Source organism: Aphanomyces astaci (assembly GCF_000520075.1).
Source record: "Aphanomyces astaci strain APO3 unplaced genomic scaffold supercont1.1, whole genome shotgun sequence".
NCBI classification, from domain to species: Eukaryota; Oomycota; class Saprolegniomycetes; order Saprolegniales; family Verrucalvaceae; genus Aphanomyces; species Aphanomyces astaci.
In genome coordinates, this window is record NW_009798264.1 from 23,828 (window position 1) to 39,992 (window position 16,165).

Here is a 16,165-nt window from a genome sequence, read left to right on the forward strand (position 1 = left end):
GTACAGGATGGTCGCTAAACGGTACTTAATCGAAATGTTCGAAACTTTTCACGAGCCAATCAAAATGCGGTGTGAAAAGGCACAAGATTTTGGAAGGCACAAGTGGTTGCGATGTCGGTTGCAACAGCTTACAGGTGAGTGCCGCCGCCTGCATCGAAGGGTATGGACCTACTTTCCCTGACGAAAGGACGTAGAACATTGGGCCTAGCTCCGGGTGCCAGCAGCGATGAAGTGCGTGTGGCATACAAGCGCTTGGCATTGCAGTACCATCCAGACAAAAACCGAGCTGGCGTCGACACGACCGAAGTGTTCCAGCGCATCAGTGCTGCGTACAAGCACATATCTGACACTTCACAGAATCAACATGAAGGAGGGGGCAGCATGGATGATGGTGATTTCGACGGAACAGTGCCGTTTGACGAGTTCATGCAAATGTTTGAAGCCATGTTCCAAAACCCATCGATGAGTGCCTTCCGAACCAAGAAGAAGGCAAAGGGCAAGCGACCAGGGATGCGGCGGCGAGGCGGTGGACGCCCAAGGATGGACTTTGACGACATTCTCTTCGCCGGAATGTCTGCGTTTGGCGGCATGTACGTGCGTGGCATAGCGTCGTCCGTGATTCGATCGGGCTTTGTGTAGGCAAGACAGTCAGAGCTTCTTCGATGCCATGCCTGGCGAATCGTTTGGTAACTGCCACGTGTCCAGCGTTTCAGTACTCATGTTGTCGTATAGACGACAACGATGACGACGAATTGAGCGCACTCTTTGAAGAGATGGCCCGCATGCAACGCAGGTACCACCTACCATCAACACCTACACCCTCCTCCCTCACACATGACGTCTAGGCCAACAAAGTCCAAATTCCGATCTTCGAGTAGTAGTACTCTACTTCTGGATGTAGAAGACTCTAGTTTCTCATATCTCAGACCGAGTAGGTCGCAGGAAGGCTGGGTATACGCACAAGGCAGCCCAGACGGCAACAACAACCACAACCAACGAGTCGGATGAGAGCGGCGATGCGACCGACGACGCTCCGTCCACTTCGCCAACAGCAGCAATTCAAATCGGAGACAAAGTGGTGGTGGCTATGTCTAGGCAGGGCACGGTGGCTTTTGTGGGGAACGTCCACTACTGCAAAGGTGACATGGTTGGCATCGTGTTTGACGAAGCTGTGGGCAAGAACAACGGCACGATCAAAGGCGTCGAGTACTTTACCTGTGCTCCGCAACACGGACTCATGGTGCAACTGTGCGACGTCGTTCGAGTATAATGGGTTTTTCCTTTATTTATTGCGATTGTTCGAGTAGTATACGCCTTGTAACAAAGCCATAAAGTCGCTAAAGTCGAGCTCTTTCTTGCCATGTCGGTCTTTGGCTTGGTATATTTTTCGGATTTCATCCATGGACAGCGCCGGGGGGTCGTAACTGTTGTCCTGCTTGCACTGCACAGCGTCCAGCACTTCGTCCAAGCTCACGGTTCCGCTGTGATCCCGATCAAACACTTCAAATATGGCGTGCATGTCTGCGATCTGCTCGGGCGTCAGCGGCGCGTCGGTTGCCAACATGGCCGGCGCGCGCCCGAGCTTCTCGAGCGTGAGCATGTCCTTAATGTCGGTGGCGCTAGCGTACAAAAAGCAGATCTTGAGCAGATCCCCGAGCGAGACTTCGCCGGTGCCGTCCGAGTCGAGGCTTCGAAACATGGTCGACATGTCTGTGATGCCCAGCTTCTCAAAGTACTGCTGGCACCCCATGAGCTCGCTTTCGCTCACGGTGCCCGAGCAGTCGACGTCGAGGGACCAGAAGAGGCGGATGATCACCATCACTTCCTTGATCGAGTACATGCCAAAACGGGGCTGGAGGTTGACCACAGTTGCTGCTTCGTGACTCGTGGGCATCATCATCATGGACGTATGCCGCAGCACACTCCCAATCTTGGCCGACGCGTGGCGCTTCTTTTGCGCCAAATACCGACTCGCTCGTTTTTGTTTCTCTACAAGTTGCTGCGTTGTGCGCAGGTGGTTGGCCTCCCGCTTGGTCCCTCGGGTGGCATGGGGGGCCACCAGTTGGTCGTGTCTAGAATAACGACGCCATGGTTAGCGATTTTCCCATATCTGCGACAAGGTACGCACTTGATCTGCGTCGCCGCCATCCGCTGCCGTAGCTCCTGTTGTTGGTTGCACAAGAATACCATACCCGTCTTGTCCCCACCATCCTCGCTCTCAGCACACGTCGTGGCACACAAGATAATGTCGTTGATTTTCTTGAGCTTGCCCGTCGACGCGGACGGCGACACGCCAGCCGCCGCTGGAGGATCGTCATCCAAGTGAAGAAGCGCCGACATGGACTTCGTGGATTTCGGAACCTTCCCTGCATCTCGCGCGGACGCGCCAGGCGGGTGGCGGTGCTTGGACATGCAAGGCGGCAAGCAGTGGGAGGTCGCCTTTAGCGCCGGCGCCGTGTTGGGTCGTTGTGTGAACACCGAATGATTCATCGTCACAACGTCCGCCGCGCCGAGCTTTTCCCTTAGAAACGGCGACGGGTGGACGTCCACGTCTCTCAGTTTGCCGCAGCGAACGCGCGACGACTTGTGGCTCTTGTCGTGCTGAATGCCCATGTAATTCACATACATTCTCGTCGAGGTTTGGACCAAATTCTCGTGGTTCTGGTGCATCTCCAGTCGCGCATGCAACGACTGGACGCCCGACTTCAACTCGACTTTGGTGTCCATGTCGATCGTGTCTTCGCTGTTTGGCGAGTCGTCCGTCGCTGGGCTCGCACTGCGTGCCATCGCGCGGTGTGCTATCAACGGCCCCACTTGCACCAAACTCAATTGTCTACACTTCCAATGCAGATTGATTGGCATGCCAATGTAGACAGCGGGGACGCACCGTCCGTTGGCGTGGGCGGCGGCAGGGTCCATCCGCTTTCGACTTTTGTGCGGCGGCGGCGGGGCGTGCTGCAGTCGGGTGTTGTCGTCCATCAAGTCTTGGAGCACGGGGTTGATGGCATGGCCCGCGACGGGCCGGCGGGACTTGCGGCGCTGGATGTCTTGCAGCTTCCTCTCGTCGGGCGACAGGTCCATCTTTTTCATGAGCTCTTCGACCACGTCCCGCCGCTCACGCTCACGTTTTTGGTTTTCTTTGGCAAACTTCCACGGTGGCTGGGCCACGACGATGTTGTGCTCGAAATTCGTCAACGAACCCAAGTTCGTGCCTTTCCAATCCCATAAGAAGATGGTTGCGTCGAATGAAGTCGAGAGAATCAGGTTCGGGTGCTCGCAGAGTCTACCAAGCAACAAACAGTATAAGGTCATTGCGTTCTTGGCAACGTTCATCACAGCAGGCATACTGGATGCTGTGGATCGAGTCCGTGTGTGCGACCCACGAGTACATGCGACGGATGTCACAGGGCTGGCAAGAGGGGGGCTGGGTGGTTCGTGCCGATGTCGTGCGAGGGTGGGGGCGACTTGACGTGAGGAACGTTTTGGTTTTATCGGGTTCATACACTCGGTGAAATTTGCCTCGGGAATGATACCCCCGTCTCAAGCTCTTTAGCTGGGTGTCTGGGATGGCCTATACGTGACTTAGCCATGTCGATCTCTCTCTCTCTTCGGGAATACATGCATTGGAAGTAGTAGTACGTACTGCCAACTGCAGTCTCCCTAGCATGTCGTTGAGGCTCCAAATAGAAATCACGCCGCGCTCGTCCCCAGTGACCAGCATGTGTGTGCCAGCGTCGTCGTCGTAGTGACAATTCAGCGTCGTCACCACGCTGCACTCCTCTACCCCGAGTGTCAACTAGACAGTGTATAGCAGTCTGCATACCGCTGGCCTCGCCTTGTGTTGCTGCCACGTGGGCATTGGCGAGGCAGTGCAAGACGCCGCCGTCCGGACGAGAGCTCTGGGACGACGCCGTGGGGAAGAACAAGACGTTCCCCGCGTTGTCTGCCGCCACCAAGACCGGATACGGATCCCAGAATGCGACCACATGGAGCCCCAACGACGTCGGGTGCGTACACACACAGCGCAACTGCAGCGTCTCAAAGTCCCACAAGTGGACGGCGGCGTCGGACGCGACCGTCGCGACGAGCGACGCGTTGTAGCTAAAGCTAGACGTTTCAACCGGGACGTTTGTGAGCGACCGCAGCAAGTCGCACTCGCCGATGGTGCTATCGTCAAACACGTAGATGCCCCCAGTGCCGTACTCGTCGTCGTCGCGGTCTCGTGTGGACGGAAACGTGCTCACGACGATCAGCTTGTTGATGGAATCGTACTGGATAGCCGCGATGCGACCTACACACATATACCAGTCGATGGTCTCTCCTACTGTGTGTCTGGTGGACAAGGTACCAATGTTGCCCGTAGATTTCCGAACGCGGGCGAGGTTGGTGCAGTTGTACACTTCGACTTGTCCATCCTCCGTGGCCACAATGAGCTTTCTATTGAGTGCATCTTGACAGCACAGCAAGAACTGACTCTTTGTAAGCCCTGCACCACCACCACCACCCGCATCAACTACCCACCCAAAACGCACGAACTGTACCTGTAAACTCTTCCAAGAGGGCGCCCGTGGTGCCATCCCACAAGTTGACGCATGTTTCCGTGACGCCAATGAACAGATTGCTTCCGTGGTGGTAGAACGCCCGAAGGGGGATTTCGTCGTGCTTTTGGATCTTGATGCTTTCAAACATGTGCAGCACGCTGCTGCCTGCGACGATGTCTCGTCGAGGGGACAGCGTCACAAACGACCGCGGACAGAACCGCGTGACGTTGGAGATGGTTTCCAGAAGCTGCGCCGAGGACCCGTTGAGGCGGTGGATGTTCCACACTTTGAAGTGCCCGTCCACGTCGGCGGTCACGGCTCGCTCCGTGTGAAAGCGGGCGAGTTGGATGCCCACGAGCGGCGCACGGTGGCCGCTGAGGGTCATCACTACCTGCTTGGACGAGACATCCCATCCGAACGCATCAAAGTCGAAGCCGGCTGTGAGCAGCATGTCGTTCACAGACGAAAAGACCATCTGCCGGACGCCGTGCGTGTGCCCCACGAGATGGCCGCGGGACCGGAAGTCCTGGATGTCCCACATGTAAATGTGCCGCTTGATGTCGCATGTGAGGATGACATCGTACTCACGTATCGGAAGCACATCCAGGACCACATCGTGGTGCGCTGCCAGCGTCTTGACCAGACACACCTTGTCCGCCGCGACCCGCCAAAGCGACACCACGTGATTGTTGCCCGTGGTCGCGAGCACACTGGCGCCGCCACACCACCGCAGCATCGTCTGCGACACGGTTGTCTGCGTCTCCATCGCACACGAGTAATGGTCCACGTCGTAGAACGCCAGCGTCAAGTTGGACGTGGCGATCACGAGCAGTTTGCACTGCGTGATAAACTCGGCGTCCTGCACCAACAGATCGGCGTCGGTCGTGAACGCTGTCTGCCGCGAAAAGTCGTCGAGGTCTGCGACTTGCGCGCTCGGGAGGTTGACAGACGTGGCAAACACTTGGTGGAACTGCTTGAAGTCGGAGGTGTAGATCTTGACGCTGTTGGCCTTGGTTTCCACCACCAGCGCTCGCTTGAGCACCGGGCACCACTTGATCTTCTCGATGCCGCTGCCCTCGGTCGTCCTGTCCACGAACTCCTTGTTCTTGATGTACTGGTACTTGAGCGGCGCCACCTTGACCCGCGTGGCCACCATCCCTGCGTCCACACAGTACGACGTGAACTCGCTCAGCTCGAGCGTGCCGTCGCCGTTGATGTCGATGTCGTTGAACAAGTCGATGAGGCCACTGATCGTGTCGTACGCGTCAGCGCCAGATTTGGCCTTGGGAAGGCCCTTCAGCATGATCTCGACAAAGTCGGCCAGCGGCAGTCCGTCCTGACCCAACATCTGCTCCCGGGCGTGGAACTCGTCCGAGATGGCTTTGAATGCCTGGCCCCCCTTGAGTCGCATCATCAGATCCATCGCCACCGACGGGAAGTGACAGTTACCTACGCTGTCGAAACCGCCGCCGGTTACGATTCTCGTAAGCCTTAAATGGCGTACTGTACGCGTACATATATATGGGCATGCAAGAAGTGACGCCCAAGTGCATTGCACCAACTGCAGGAACACGAGCCATCCAGCGATCGGGTGGAGGGCGTTGGACACCGTGTCCAACGATCGAGTGTCTATCCATTTCAAGCGAAAGCTACGCTTCCGATGAGATCGACATGCGGGGCTGGAGCTACAGGACGACCATGTTACCGGATACGGCGGTTCTGGTGACGTAGTCTTCCAGTTGAGGGAGTAAAGACATAACGTTCCTTTAATTCAACTGTACCGCTCATGTTGATCGCGCCTCTCTACTACCTCTAGATGACACAGCCGTGGTCATGCTGCAATCGAGACCACCAGAGACAGCGGGTTTTCGTATGACGCCCCGCGCGGGCATTCAATGTCTTCCCCTTGCAGCGGCCGTCGACGAGGGAGATGTGTTTCTTCCGTACTAGTACGCGTCGTCGGTTGCAAAACGTTACTATTAATAGGTCGGCAATCTCGCGAAATGTCGCAAGTTGAAGTTATAACCTGTTGCCCTTCTGCTCCGCTGCTGCTTCGTTTGCTGTTGTGTCCTCATCTTCCAGCGTTTGTCGCGAGACTCCCATCTTCTGCGACTTCATAAGAGACGGGTCAGTCCAAGCATGGTTGACCTCCATTCTTATGGGCTGACAGCCTACTACTATAGCAACATGCATGTTCTGTGAAATTCGCTAGTTTTTGATTGGGCAATAATACTCAAATGCCTAGTTTGGATTGGTGATAATTATAAAATGGCGACGACGGATTGGTCACTTTCTGAGGGCCAACCATTCGCCCTTGAGAACGAAGCGACCGAAGACACTTCCCATTCAAGAATCCAATCAAGATGAGCCGAAAAGGAACGAAGATGGGACTCGGTGAGTTTCTCACCGAGAACAACAGCAACGTGCGCGCTGCGCCTATCAACGCAGGTGGTCTGGAGCACCTTCCCCGCGGACCTCGTGAACGTACCGACGATGACAACGGCGGCTTCCGCGGAGGTCGCGGTGGTGGAAGGGACGACCGCCGCGAGCGTGAACCCATGCGTGCCGACGGATCTGACCGATGGCGCGGAGACCGTGAACAACCTCGTGGTGGAGGAGGCTACCAAGACGACCGACCTCGACGAGACGAACGTGCCTTCGAAGAACGTCCTTCCCACATGCGCTTGAACTTGACTCGCCGTGGCGAAGAATCCGCGCCCCCTGCCTCTGGCGGATTCCGCTCGTCGGATCGATTTGCCTCGGCATCTGACGATAAATTTTCTCGCGCGTTCAGCAGCCGAGGTGGTGGCGACGACCGTCGCGAACCTAGCCGCTTTGGTGACCGTGACGGCGGGCGCTTCAACGACGGCCCTCGTTTCGGTGACCGCGACGGTGGCCGCTTCGGCGATCGTGATGGTGGCCGTTTCGGCGATCGTGATGGTGGTGCCCCTCGCTACAACGACCGTGACGGTGGTCGTCCTCGTTTCGGAGACCGCGAAGGCGGCGGACGCTTCAACGACGGCCCTCGTTTCGGTGACCGCGACGGTGGTCGGTTCAACAACGACGGTCCTCGCTACAACGACCGCGATGGCGGACGCTATGGCAGCGACCGTCGCTACGACGACGATCGATCGGCCAGTCGCGTGACGTCGGCGTTTGAGCGCCAGACACTGGACGACCAGCCGGATCCGGCCGAAGTGGCTCGGTTGAAGAAGGAAGAAGAAAAGGCGGCTCGGGACGCGGAGAAGAAGCGCAAGGAGGCGGAGAAGAAGGAGGCCAAGCGCTTGGCGGAGGAAGCGGCGGTGGTCGCTGCCGAGGAGAAGAAGGCGGCGCTTGCGGCGGCGGCGGACAAGGCTGCCAAGGACCGAAGCGTCGTGCAGACGGTGCTGGCGACCGGCAAGAAGGGCAAGGAGCTCGCCAAGGCCGCCAAGACCACGCTCAAGGGCGTGACAGCCGCCGTGGTGCTGGCCGAAGTGGTGGAACACAACAAGGAGTCGGCGATCACGAGCTCCAAGTGGCTCACTCCGGACGAGTACGGATCGCTCCTCGAAGTGACGGTGGGCGCGGCGCCTGCCAAGGAGCAGCTCCAGGCGCTGTACGCGCTGCAGCTGTTCATGCACGAGCACCGCGGCCGCGAAGGCAACCGCACCAAGGGCATGATGGAGCTGGCGTTCAAGGCGCTGTACGCGTTTGACATTGTCTCGGACGAGGCGTTCATCGAGTACAAGTATGACACGGAGGACTCGACGGCCGGCAAAATGCAAGCGATCATCGAAACGTCCGAGTGGTTAAGCTGGTTGGAATCGTACGAAGCCAGCGACGACGACGAAGAAGAAGAGGACGAATAGACAGCAAACATATTAGACATATATAACACGAGTACGTTAGTAGTTTTTCGATTAACTAACGGGCAAGCCCAATTGAGTCCACAAGGCGGCGGGAAACTGAGCGATGCAGTACTCGCGCATGTACACTTCGGTCGCTTGGAGCGTTTCGCGGAACTGGTCGAAGTCGGCCGATGATTTCAAGATGAGCGCGCCGTCGGCCACGGGTTTCAAGTCGTCAAAGCCGAGTTCGCTCGAGAATTCATCTTGGGCCACGGCCACTTCGACGCTGGCGGGGGTCCACGACGTAATCTGCCAGATCATGACGTTATCATGACGTTATCATGATTGCATGTACATACCTCCCATTGTTGAAAGTGCGCAATCACCTAGAGTACGTACAGTAGTAGGTGGTTAGTAGATGCCCAACTAATCGTCGAGTGTACCTCGTAGTACCCCGCAGGATTGTCCTCGTACAAGGAACCCGTGGGCAGCTTGAACGTGACGGGAGCGCTGGAAGCGTAAAACACCAAGTTGGCCGGCTCGCCCTCAATGCTCTGCGCCATTTCGCGGAAACAACGGACGTGTTGGAAGACGGAGCGCAGCGTGGTGTGGATGGCCCGGACGAGGTCCGAGTTGTCGTACCCGACGAAGTTCAACACGACGACCCCTGCCACCACGACAGCAGTCGCATCAACACGACATGACTCACGATAGTACATGATATGGCTCGTACCTCTGGGTTTGAGCCACGATTCCTTGAGCTGCCACATGGTCGCGTCCGTGTAGAAGGGCACGACGTTGTACCCAGTGTACACGTCCACGATGACCAGGTCGTACGACGGCTTGGGAGGGACGTTGGAACTTAGGTAGACGAGGCCGTCCATCACGACCGTCTTGCCGTTCGGGCATGGAGATGCTTTGTCGCGGCTCTTTTGCTGTGGCTGCGGCACCACGCAGTTCTCGTATCCAAAATGCTCTTCCGCTAGCTTCACGACCCCGCCGCTGATTTCCACCACGTCCGTGGGGACGCCATGTTCACGTAAGAACGTAGGGACGGTCCCGACCCCCAATCCGATTTGCATCGCTCTCGCCAACGGCCGATCCAAGTATCGCGATGCTTGCATGATGGCAAAGCCAGGAAAGATGGCTTGGTCGCTGTATTCTGGGTCTTCGAACTGCCCGCCAATGATGGATTGGTCCGACAAGAGGAACCGCAATGCGATACTCCCCCCGTCAAACGAGACCTCGGAGGTAACCACGCTCAGCTTGGACTCCCCTTCTACGACAGTTTCCAGAACAGAATACGTCGACGACGTGCCAGCCTTCGCCTCATGCATTCCAGCCGACAGGATGGCGGCGGCGGCCATCGCTGTCCACAAGCTCGCAAACACACCCATCTCAAATACTACCGGTAGTGCTTCCACCAGCACCCCAATGTAAAATCCAGTCGAGATAAATCCGTGGAGTAACATTACTTTTATTAATAGTCCACCTTTCTTAACTGTAAATAATTAAGGCTTTTCTCTCACTATTTGTAGCAATTCCTCCCCAATTTTTGATAATATAAAGATATTTGACCAAAGTTCCAATATCTTTATTTGAATCGAAACTGGGGGTACCATTCCGCCATGGTTTCTTCGAGTTCGGCAAATGCTTCGTCCAAGTCGTTGTTCACGAGCACCTTGTCGAAATGGCCTTGGGCTGCAAAGTCCATCTCGGCTTTGGCGTTGGCCAGGCGCAGCGTCACCTTTTCTTCGGCCTCGGTGCCACTACATCACCATTGTATCTTCATGAATGACACTGACTGGAGCCTACCGCCCACGCAACCGCTTCTCCAGGTCCGACATGGACGGCGGCGCGATGAACAGAAACTTCATCTTCGACGAGGATTTCTTCACTTGCTGGACGCCTACGTTTTTGACGATCTTACATATATCTATGCATGTTGTGTGTGTGTGGCACCTTGAATGTCGATGTCGAGGATGCAAATCTTCTCTTGGGTTTGGACCTACCATGAAAGGTGAGTTGGCATGGACCGTGCACCGCTAAGGACGGGTGTACGTACCTCTTCCACCGCTCGTACGCTCGTGCCGTAGCCGTTGCCATGCACATAGGCGAATTCGAGAAACGCATTACTTTGCACGTGGCTTTCAAACTCGTCCGCCGTGACGAAGTTGTACGCGACGCCATCGACTTCCCCTAAGAAACGCATGGGATAAGGATGCTGCTGAATAGGTGACAACACCACTTGCACCTTTGCGTGGATCACGGGTGGTGTGGCTGACCGAGAACCCAAATTGAGTCGGGTATTTCCCCAGGAGGCGAGTGATCAGCGTTCCCTTTCCGACGCCCGACGGACCAGTCACGACCAACGGGTCCGGCTACACTTGTACATTGAGCTCACATACACACCCCTCTTCCATCCGCGGACGCTGGGTTGCCGTACCGATATCTTGATGGGTTTTAACGCGTCGAAGTGATCTTTGGCGAAGCCTAGCACATCGCTTGGCTTCTCAATGAGGACGGCAGACATGAACGAGCTCAGGAGGGTCTTCAGCTCCGGATGCCCATCCAAGTACGCATTGTGGTCATGCTTGATCTCCTCCTTGCGCTCATTCAGGATGGACAGCTCTTCAAACGTGAGACTCTGAACACCCTTGTCCATCGCGGCCGCTCGTCAGATTTGCGAAACGGCACGGCCGGATACTTGAAAACATGTCCGGATAATACCTTACTTTGTATTGATACTTTTTAGGAAAATATGCCGTAATAACGAAAGAATTGGACCAACAGAAGTTACGGTTCAAAATTTCGATTGGTGAAAAATTGATCGAGAAATAGAATTTACTTCTAAACCAACCAGCCTTTTTGTATGAAAATATATGGAGCCAGCCACATCTTGGCCGAAAAGGAGCATCAAGTATATCTTGGTCTTTGTATACAGCACTTATCCGTATGAACGTTTCCATTATATCCGGATTATTTCGGACGTTTAACCTAATTACCACATAAAAAACGTAAGGAATAATGATTTAACGTCAACATTACGTGGGTTTAACTGAAAAAAACGAGGCGTTTAAACTAAAACGTCTCCTCCCAATGCATGCACCATATTAATAGTTAGACACTCTCACAAATAATTTTGTTTTGCTGTAACGTTATCTTATATATTGCATAAGCCAATATTGTATCAATTTATAAAGGTAAATAATTTTCGAAGGTTTTCATCGCGCGATATGCACTTACTTGTTGGCGCCAAATGGACTAAGCCTTGTCATCACTTATTTATTTATCCCTTTCCGTCATTTATATCTTGAAAACTACGGGATGGGAACGTAGTCGTCTGCGTTGGGCTCGTTCTTTAAGTTGGCGTCGTCGTGCTTTTCATCAGGATAGACGTTGCAAAAGATGTGTGACAAGTGGCGCAGGACCCCTGGGATGCGGTACTTGGTGGCCTATCAGTAGATTTCGTAAGTCCACATTTATCAAGGGATAGATGATTCATTTACAGTGCCCAGAAACCGCATCAGCCTCGCCCGTGATACCACTCCCACCAGTCGACCCGCTTGCGTCACGTACCTACAGTACAATAAGGGATTAAGATCATATATATATATATATATATAAATATTTGATAGTCATGTCTCTTACGCATTGTTGAGCTTCAGCATGCGAAATACAGCGTCCACGCGTTGCATGGTCGTCATTTCCACCACTTGAAACGGACTCGGGTTCATCAGCACCTACAAATGCGATGAATATATATATATTAATATTATATATATCGAGGAGCTAAAGGGTACCGTGAGTTTGGTCCTCGTGCATTCGGCATTGTCGTCCAAGGACAAGATATGCCCCCCGCGACGATATGCAAATTGAATGCGCCAGTCCATGAGGCTCTTTTGCGCCTGCTTTCCGTCCTATTAAATAAATAAATATATATTTATCCAAATATATTTCAGTAAATAACGTACTTGGGCAAGGGCTTCCGATTTGAGCTTGCAGTAATCTATCGCTTCCTTCAGGCGACTGCGGGTCACGGCACCAATCAAGTGCATGAACTCCGTGTTGTCCTACACACCATCAAATTAGGATATCACGAATATATATTTATATATTTGCGTCTATATATATATCTATCTAACTCACCACGATGGGAAACACCGGCTCCTGCGACGACGTGAGCATGTCTTGTGCCTTTCGGTACGACACGTCGGCGCTTAAAAAGTCGATTTTGTCCACCGTCTAAGTACATAAAAAATATATTATCCCAATGTTCATATATATTTATATTCGAACCCAAAACGACCCATACCTTCATAACTTCCCACGTTGGAATATCATATGCAGCTTTGGGCAGCTTTAACAACCGCGGCAAACGAGCGGTCGAAATCAACACGTCGTACCTACAAGCATGATTATATATATATAAATATATAAAAATAATATTTATTTCTAGAGGCGACGTACACATTCTCGACAAATCGCCCTCCCGTGAAGTACGCTGCTAAAATCGAGATGGACACTGGGATTGTAAGGTATCTACTCAAACACAACCCATATAAAGTTAGTGCTCCATATAAACACACACATATATATATATATACCCGTTGTGGCTGATCTCCATGATAATGACGGCAGTGGAGATGGCGCGCGTGACCCCCGCCGAGAAGGCCGCCGCGCCGATGATGGCAAACTCGTATGGTTCAAATTTGGTCGGGACGAACTGCGTGACCACGATAGCCTCGCCCACGAGCCGTCCAAAGATCCCACCAATCACAAACGTCGGCGTAAAGATGCCTGCGGGCAGGGGTACGACCACACACACTAATTCGGGGGTTAGCTATATATATATATATATATAGACGAGTACGGTACCGATGGTCAAAAAGTACTTGAGAGGCAGAAACGTGAGCAGCGACCGCGCCAGCAACGCCCCGTCTTCCCTCGTCGGTGATTGCGTAAACAATGTGTCAATGATCTTTTGCGGAGAGCCTATTCGTATATTAATATTTAAAAATAAATATATATAGTTGTTCGTCTTACCACGATGCAAAAACCACGCTGGATCGCCGTAAAAGTTGGACACGTTTGCAATGATGGTCACGACCAGCACGACAATCAGTCGCTTGTACAGCAGCGGAGGCCCGCTACGTATACATATATATATGTAGAATTCCCAACAAATATATATATATAATTCCCAACAAATATATATATATATAATTCCCAACAAATATATATATAGATGGTACCCCAAGGACAAGAACCACGAGTCTCGTACACGCACGAGCACGGAAATGATCGAAATAAACACGGCGCCCAGCACCCCTGACACGACCCCGATAAACACAAAAATGCCCGCGTCCACGTACGTAAACACCCTATTATGATCAAATTAAATGAATCGCATTCTCACTTATAGCTGATACACACTTGGTAAAGTTGGTGTCGGTGATGCCGAGCCCAGCCGACCGATCAAAGAGCCCGTACTGGCCGTCAGTGACGAGGAACGCGATGGTCACGGCGCCGGCCAGCGCCGCAAAAAATGACCGCGGCAGGTTGCGCACCATGTAAAACGACGAAGTCACTTCCACGGAGAACAACACCCCCCCGAACGGAGTCCCAAATGTGGCAGCTACCCCCGCCGCACACGCGCACGAGAGCATCTCCAGACTAGGCAAATATATATATATATATATATAAATGTGTGACAGGGAGTCGTACCGTTTGGACGAGTCCTCGTACACGCGACGAAAGTACCCCATCTACCAACACAAACGTCAAGATGACCGAGGGATATTGGTACGTTCGTTACCTGCATGAGAATATCTGCAAAGCAGCACGACATCATGATGAACGGCCCCTCCTTGCCGATACTCAGCCCTATACGAAATGGTATGATTGATGAGGTATGTACATATACATGGTCAATTCGATTCGACCCCTCAATGTTATCTTTAGAGAATAAAAATAACCATTTAAAGCCAATCAAATCACATCATGTCGAATTTCTGCCAATCCAAACGCTTGATTCGGCCCAGTCCCTCGGCATGGGGCAAAACCACATATATATATATATAATCTTTGTATTGTGCTTTCGAGTGAAATATCGTGTTGTGGCGTGGTTTCTCGTTGGAATTTAAATCGATTTGATTGGCTACCTCAGATGAGCTCAAAATTATTAGCCAATCAAAACCTTCTCAATGAAATTTAACCAATCAGATCGATTGTGGATCGGTTTGGTCGGCGCGATTCGATTGCACCCCCTCCCCAAATTTGTATCAAATCGACAATATATGTTGTACAAGATTAAAATGAATTCGAATGTTATACCGCACAAGTCCAAATTTGGGTGAAACGCACAATATGTAGTACCTATTTACAACTATCAAAAATAGTACATCAGTACCTGCAGCATACGCAGTGACCAAGCCTGCCATCTTGACCATGAGGCACGTCGGACTCAAGTACTCGCGCATGTCCACGCCTAACACACCCCGTGATCGTTAAGCATGATGTACATACAGTACATGAAGAAGTTCTTACCAGAGAGAGCCACCTTCATCTGAGGCAAGCCAGAGCCAGCTGCTTGTGGGCACACGAAATGCACGAGCACCTGTTTATATATTTAAATCACATCCAGCAAGGATCATATATATATATATATCAACATACCGTGCCGACGCCACCCATCGCCAACGAAAAGATCAAAAATGCAAAAAATCTAATTATATATATATTTATAACAGTATTGGATATACGAGCAACAAAAACATAGCAGCACAGTACCCGAGACTCGCTAGCTCTTGGTGAAACATCGTCACGCGTAAAATCATGGCGTCCATCCAAAGCCTGCCCAGTTATGATAAATATAAACAAATATATATATATATACATTACCCGAGAAAAGCTGCGAAAATCCCAATGCACACGAGCAAGATGGGACTCTGCAGGAGAACGAGGATGCCTCTCCATCCTACTTGCGGTTGTGAATGGCAATGATGCGTGAGATGTGTGTGTGTACCTTTGGGGGCGGGCGACACATAGATGGAATGGTACTCGCCATCGAACAACGTGATGTCCTTGCTCGCGTCGAGGTCTCCAGATTCCCTACACATAAGACCTCCTAAGTGACAATATGCTGATGAGAAGGGGTACCCGGAAGTGCCGTACGTTTGGCCAGAATACGACGTCGACCGCAGCAAATGGGAGCTATTCCGTCGGGAGCGCAACCGACCTGCAGCGTTATTGAACTCGAACGACGGCGTCAGGGCTAACAACCGTGTTTCAGTAAGCCCACAATACCCACGTGAGGCCACCGACGGCATGTGCATCGTTGATGTACAGTACATACCTTGATGTTCCCACATCATTTCGTCATGGTCGTCACGAAGCACAGGCGACACGATCTCATTGACAGCTGAGAAGTGGAACGCAGACATCCGACCCTGGCGGCCTGACGTGTCCCCCGCCGCTGGTTCCTTCTGGGGCAGTGACATTCAAGACCAACAATGCCAATCAATCGGCCACGACAACTGTTGCAGTTGCAGTGGATGCACCTGACCGAAACAGCACTTTTTTGTCGTAAATACGTGAGAAAGATACATGTCATTTAATATTTTAAAAATGATTCATTTAACCATGTACGTCGTTCGATTGCGGCCACTTCTAAGCGCGTAGGTAACAACATTCGGGTCGTATGATGCGCGCATGTCACCACACTTCCTCCGTCGTCCACCGCGTTCTGTCCATGGCGGTCCTTACACACGGACACACGCTTCCAGTGCCCCTCCA

The 16,165-nt window shown here is 52.6% G+C and overlaps 6 protein-coding genes across 12 annotated transcripts; 2 read left to right on the top strand and 4 right to left on the bottom strand.

Annotated features, from left to right (window-relative positions):
- Positions 1-108: 108 nt before the first annotated feature.
- Positions 109-1,467, top strand: H257_00013. 2 transcript variants are annotated; one of them, XM_009822473.1, is made up of 6 exons: positions 109-134; positions 195-590; positions 640-686; positions 733-793; positions 846-874; positions 936-1,467. In XM_009822473.1, exons 1-6 carry the CDS (start codon positions 112-114, stop codon positions 1,268-1,270), a joined length of 891 nt encoding a protein of 296 aa, XP_009820775.1. In that variant the 5' UTR covers positions 109-111; the 3' UTR covers positions 1,271-1,467. The 2 variants fall into 2 exon arrangements, with proteins under 2 accessions (XP_009820775.1, XP_009820776.1); XM_009822474.1 differs by having other exon boundaries at positions 846-1,467.
- H257_00014 (hypothetical protein) lies at positions 878-5,976 on the bottom strand. Its single transcript, XM_009822475.1, has 8 exons — positions 4,542-5,976; positions 4,349-4,486; positions 3,824-4,291; positions 3,644-3,780; positions 3,348-3,571; positions 2,888-3,283; positions 2,129-2,833; positions 878-2,072 (listed from the first exon to the last, which is right to left on the bottom strand). Exons 1-8 carry the CDS (start codon positions 5,962-5,964, stop codon positions 1,283-1,285), a joined length of 4,281 nt encoding a protein of 1,426 aa, XP_009820777.1. The 5' UTR covers positions 5,965-5,976; the 3' UTR covers positions 878-1,282.
- Positions 5,977-6,904: 928 nt separating this feature from the next.
- H257_00015 (hypothetical protein) lies at positions 6,905-8,473 on the top strand (the record flags this gene model as incomplete). The annotated part of the gene is made up of 1 exon (XM_009822476.1): positions 6,905-8,473. The coding sequence occupies one exon, from the start codon at positions 6,905-6,907 to the stop codon at positions 8,387-8,389; it is 1,485 nt and encodes a 494-aa protein (XP_009820778.1). The 3' UTR covers positions 8,390-8,473.
- H257_00016 (hypothetical protein) lies at positions 7,373-9,839 on the bottom strand. Its single transcript, XM_009822477.1, has 4 exons — positions 9,102-9,839; positions 8,812-9,035; positions 8,728-8,754; positions 7,373-8,677 (listed from the first exon to the last, which is right to left on the bottom strand). Exons 1-4 carry the CDS (start codon positions 9,763-9,765, stop codon positions 8,441-8,443), a joined length of 1,152 nt encoding a protein of 383 aa, XP_009820779.1. The 5' UTR covers positions 9,766-9,839; the 3' UTR covers positions 7,373-8,440.
- Positions 9,840-9,901: 62 nt separating this feature from the next.
- Positions 9,902-11,054, bottom strand: H257_00017. 2 transcript variants are annotated; one of them, XM_009822478.1, is made up of 6 exons: positions 10,815-11,054; positions 10,623-10,749; positions 10,434-10,567; positions 10,331-10,376; positions 10,184-10,277; positions 9,902-10,137 (listed from the first exon to the last, which is right to left on the bottom strand). In XM_009822478.1, the coding sequence occupies exons 1-6, from the start codon at positions 11,031-11,033 to the stop codon at positions 9,963-9,965; spliced, it is 795 nt and encodes a 264-aa protein (XP_009820780.1). In that variant the 5' UTR covers positions 11,034-11,054; the 3' UTR covers positions 9,902-9,962. The 2 variants fall into 2 exon arrangements, with proteins under 2 accessions (XP_009820780.1, XP_009820781.1); XM_009822479.1 differs by having other exon boundaries at positions 9,902-10,277.
- A 264-nt stretch (positions 11,055-11,318) lies between these two features.
- Positions 11,319-15,941, bottom strand: H257_00018 (hypothetical protein). Of its 5 annotated transcripts, none has more exons than XM_009822481.1 (24): positions 15,726-15,941; positions 15,545-15,644; positions 15,396-15,481; positions 15,272-15,347; positions 15,161-15,223; positions 15,047-15,095; positions 14,918-14,987; positions 14,781-14,858; positions 14,187-14,254; positions 14,096-14,136; positions 13,805-14,044; positions 13,624-13,752; positions 13,415-13,518; positions 13,247-13,363; positions 12,976-13,195; positions 12,839-12,910; positions 12,684-12,774; positions 12,518-12,613; positions 12,343-12,441; positions 12,172-12,288; positions 12,020-12,111; positions 11,878-11,947; positions 11,615-11,823; positions 11,319-11,365 (listed from the first exon to the last, which is right to left on the bottom strand). In XM_009822481.1, the coding sequence occupies exons 1-23, from the start codon at positions 15,868-15,870 to the stop codon at positions 11,689-11,691; spliced, it is 2,358 nt and encodes a 785-aa protein (XP_009820783.1). In that variant the 5' UTR covers positions 15,871-15,941; the 3' UTR covers positions 11,319-11,365; positions 11,615-11,688. The 5 variants fall into 5 exon arrangements, with proteins under 5 accessions (XP_009820783.1, XP_009820782.1, XP_009820785.1 ...); XM_009822480.1 differs by having other exon boundaries at positions 15,530-15,644; XM_009822483.1 differs by having other exon boundaries at positions 11,615-11,947.
- Between the last annotated feature and the right edge of the window lie 224 nt (positions 15,942-16,165).

Bases quoted from the DNA above. Each gene is read 5' to 3' on its own strand.
- H257_00013 (XM_009822473.1), top strand. From the start codon at position 112: ATGTCGGTTGCAACAGCTTACAG. The intron at 687-732 runs GTAACTGCCACG...GTTGTCGTATAG, and splicing joins CATGCCTGGCGAATCGTTTG to ACGACAACGATGACGACGAA. The intron at 875-935 runs GTAGTAGTACTC...CAGACCGAGTAG, and splicing joins GTCCAAATTCCGATCTTCGA to GTCGCAGGAAGGCTGGGTAT.
- H257_00014 (XM_009822475.1), bottom strand. From the start codon at position 5,964: ATGGATCTGATGATGCGACTCAAGGGGGGCCAGGCATTCAAAGCCATC. The intron at 4,487-4,541 runs GTACAGTTCGTG...GTGGTGGTGCAG, and splicing joins CCTCTTGGAAGAGTTTACAG to GGCTTACAAAGAGTCAGTTC. The intron at 2,834-2,887 runs GTGCGTCCCCGC...TTGGAAGTGTAG, and splicing joins GCCGCCCACGCCAACGGACG to ACAATTGAGTTTGGTGCAAG.
- H257_00016 (XM_009822477.1), bottom strand. From the start codon at position 9,765: ATGGGTGTGTTTGCGAGCTTGTGGACAGCGATGGCCGCCGCCGCCATC. The intron at 9,036-9,101 runs GTACGAGCCATA...TCGTGGTGGCAG, and splicing joins ATCGTGGCTCAAACCCAGAG to GGGTCGTCGTGTTGAACTTC. The intron at 8,755-8,811 runs GTACACTCGACG...TACGTACTCTAG, and splicing joins ATCCTGCGGGGTACTACGAG to GTGATTGCGCACTTTCAACA.
- H257_00017 (XM_009822478.1), bottom strand. From the start codon at position 11,033: ATGGACAAGGGTGTTCAGAGTCTCACGTTTGAAGAGCTGTCCATCCTG. The intron at 10,568-10,622 runs GTGCAAGTGGTG...TGCGTTTCTTAG, and splicing joins CACCCGTGATCCACGCAAAG to GGGAAGTCGATGGCGTCGCG. The intron at 10,138-10,183 runs GTAGGCTCCAGT...ATGGTGATGTAG, and splicing joins GAGAAGCGGTTGCGTGGGCG to TGGCACCGAGGCCGAAGAAA.
- H257_00018 (XM_009822480.1), bottom strand. From the start codon at position 15,870: ATGTCACTGCCCCAGAAGGAACCAGCGGCGGGGGACACGTCAGGCCGC. The intron at 15,482-15,529 runs GTACCCCTTCTC...TCTTATGTGTAG, and splicing joins CAAACGTACGGCACTTCCGG to GGAATCTGGAGACCTCGACG. The intron at 14,255-14,780 runs GTACTGATGTAC...CATTTCGTATAG, and splicing joins GGTCACTGCGTATGCTGCAG to GGCTGAGTATCGGCAAGGAG.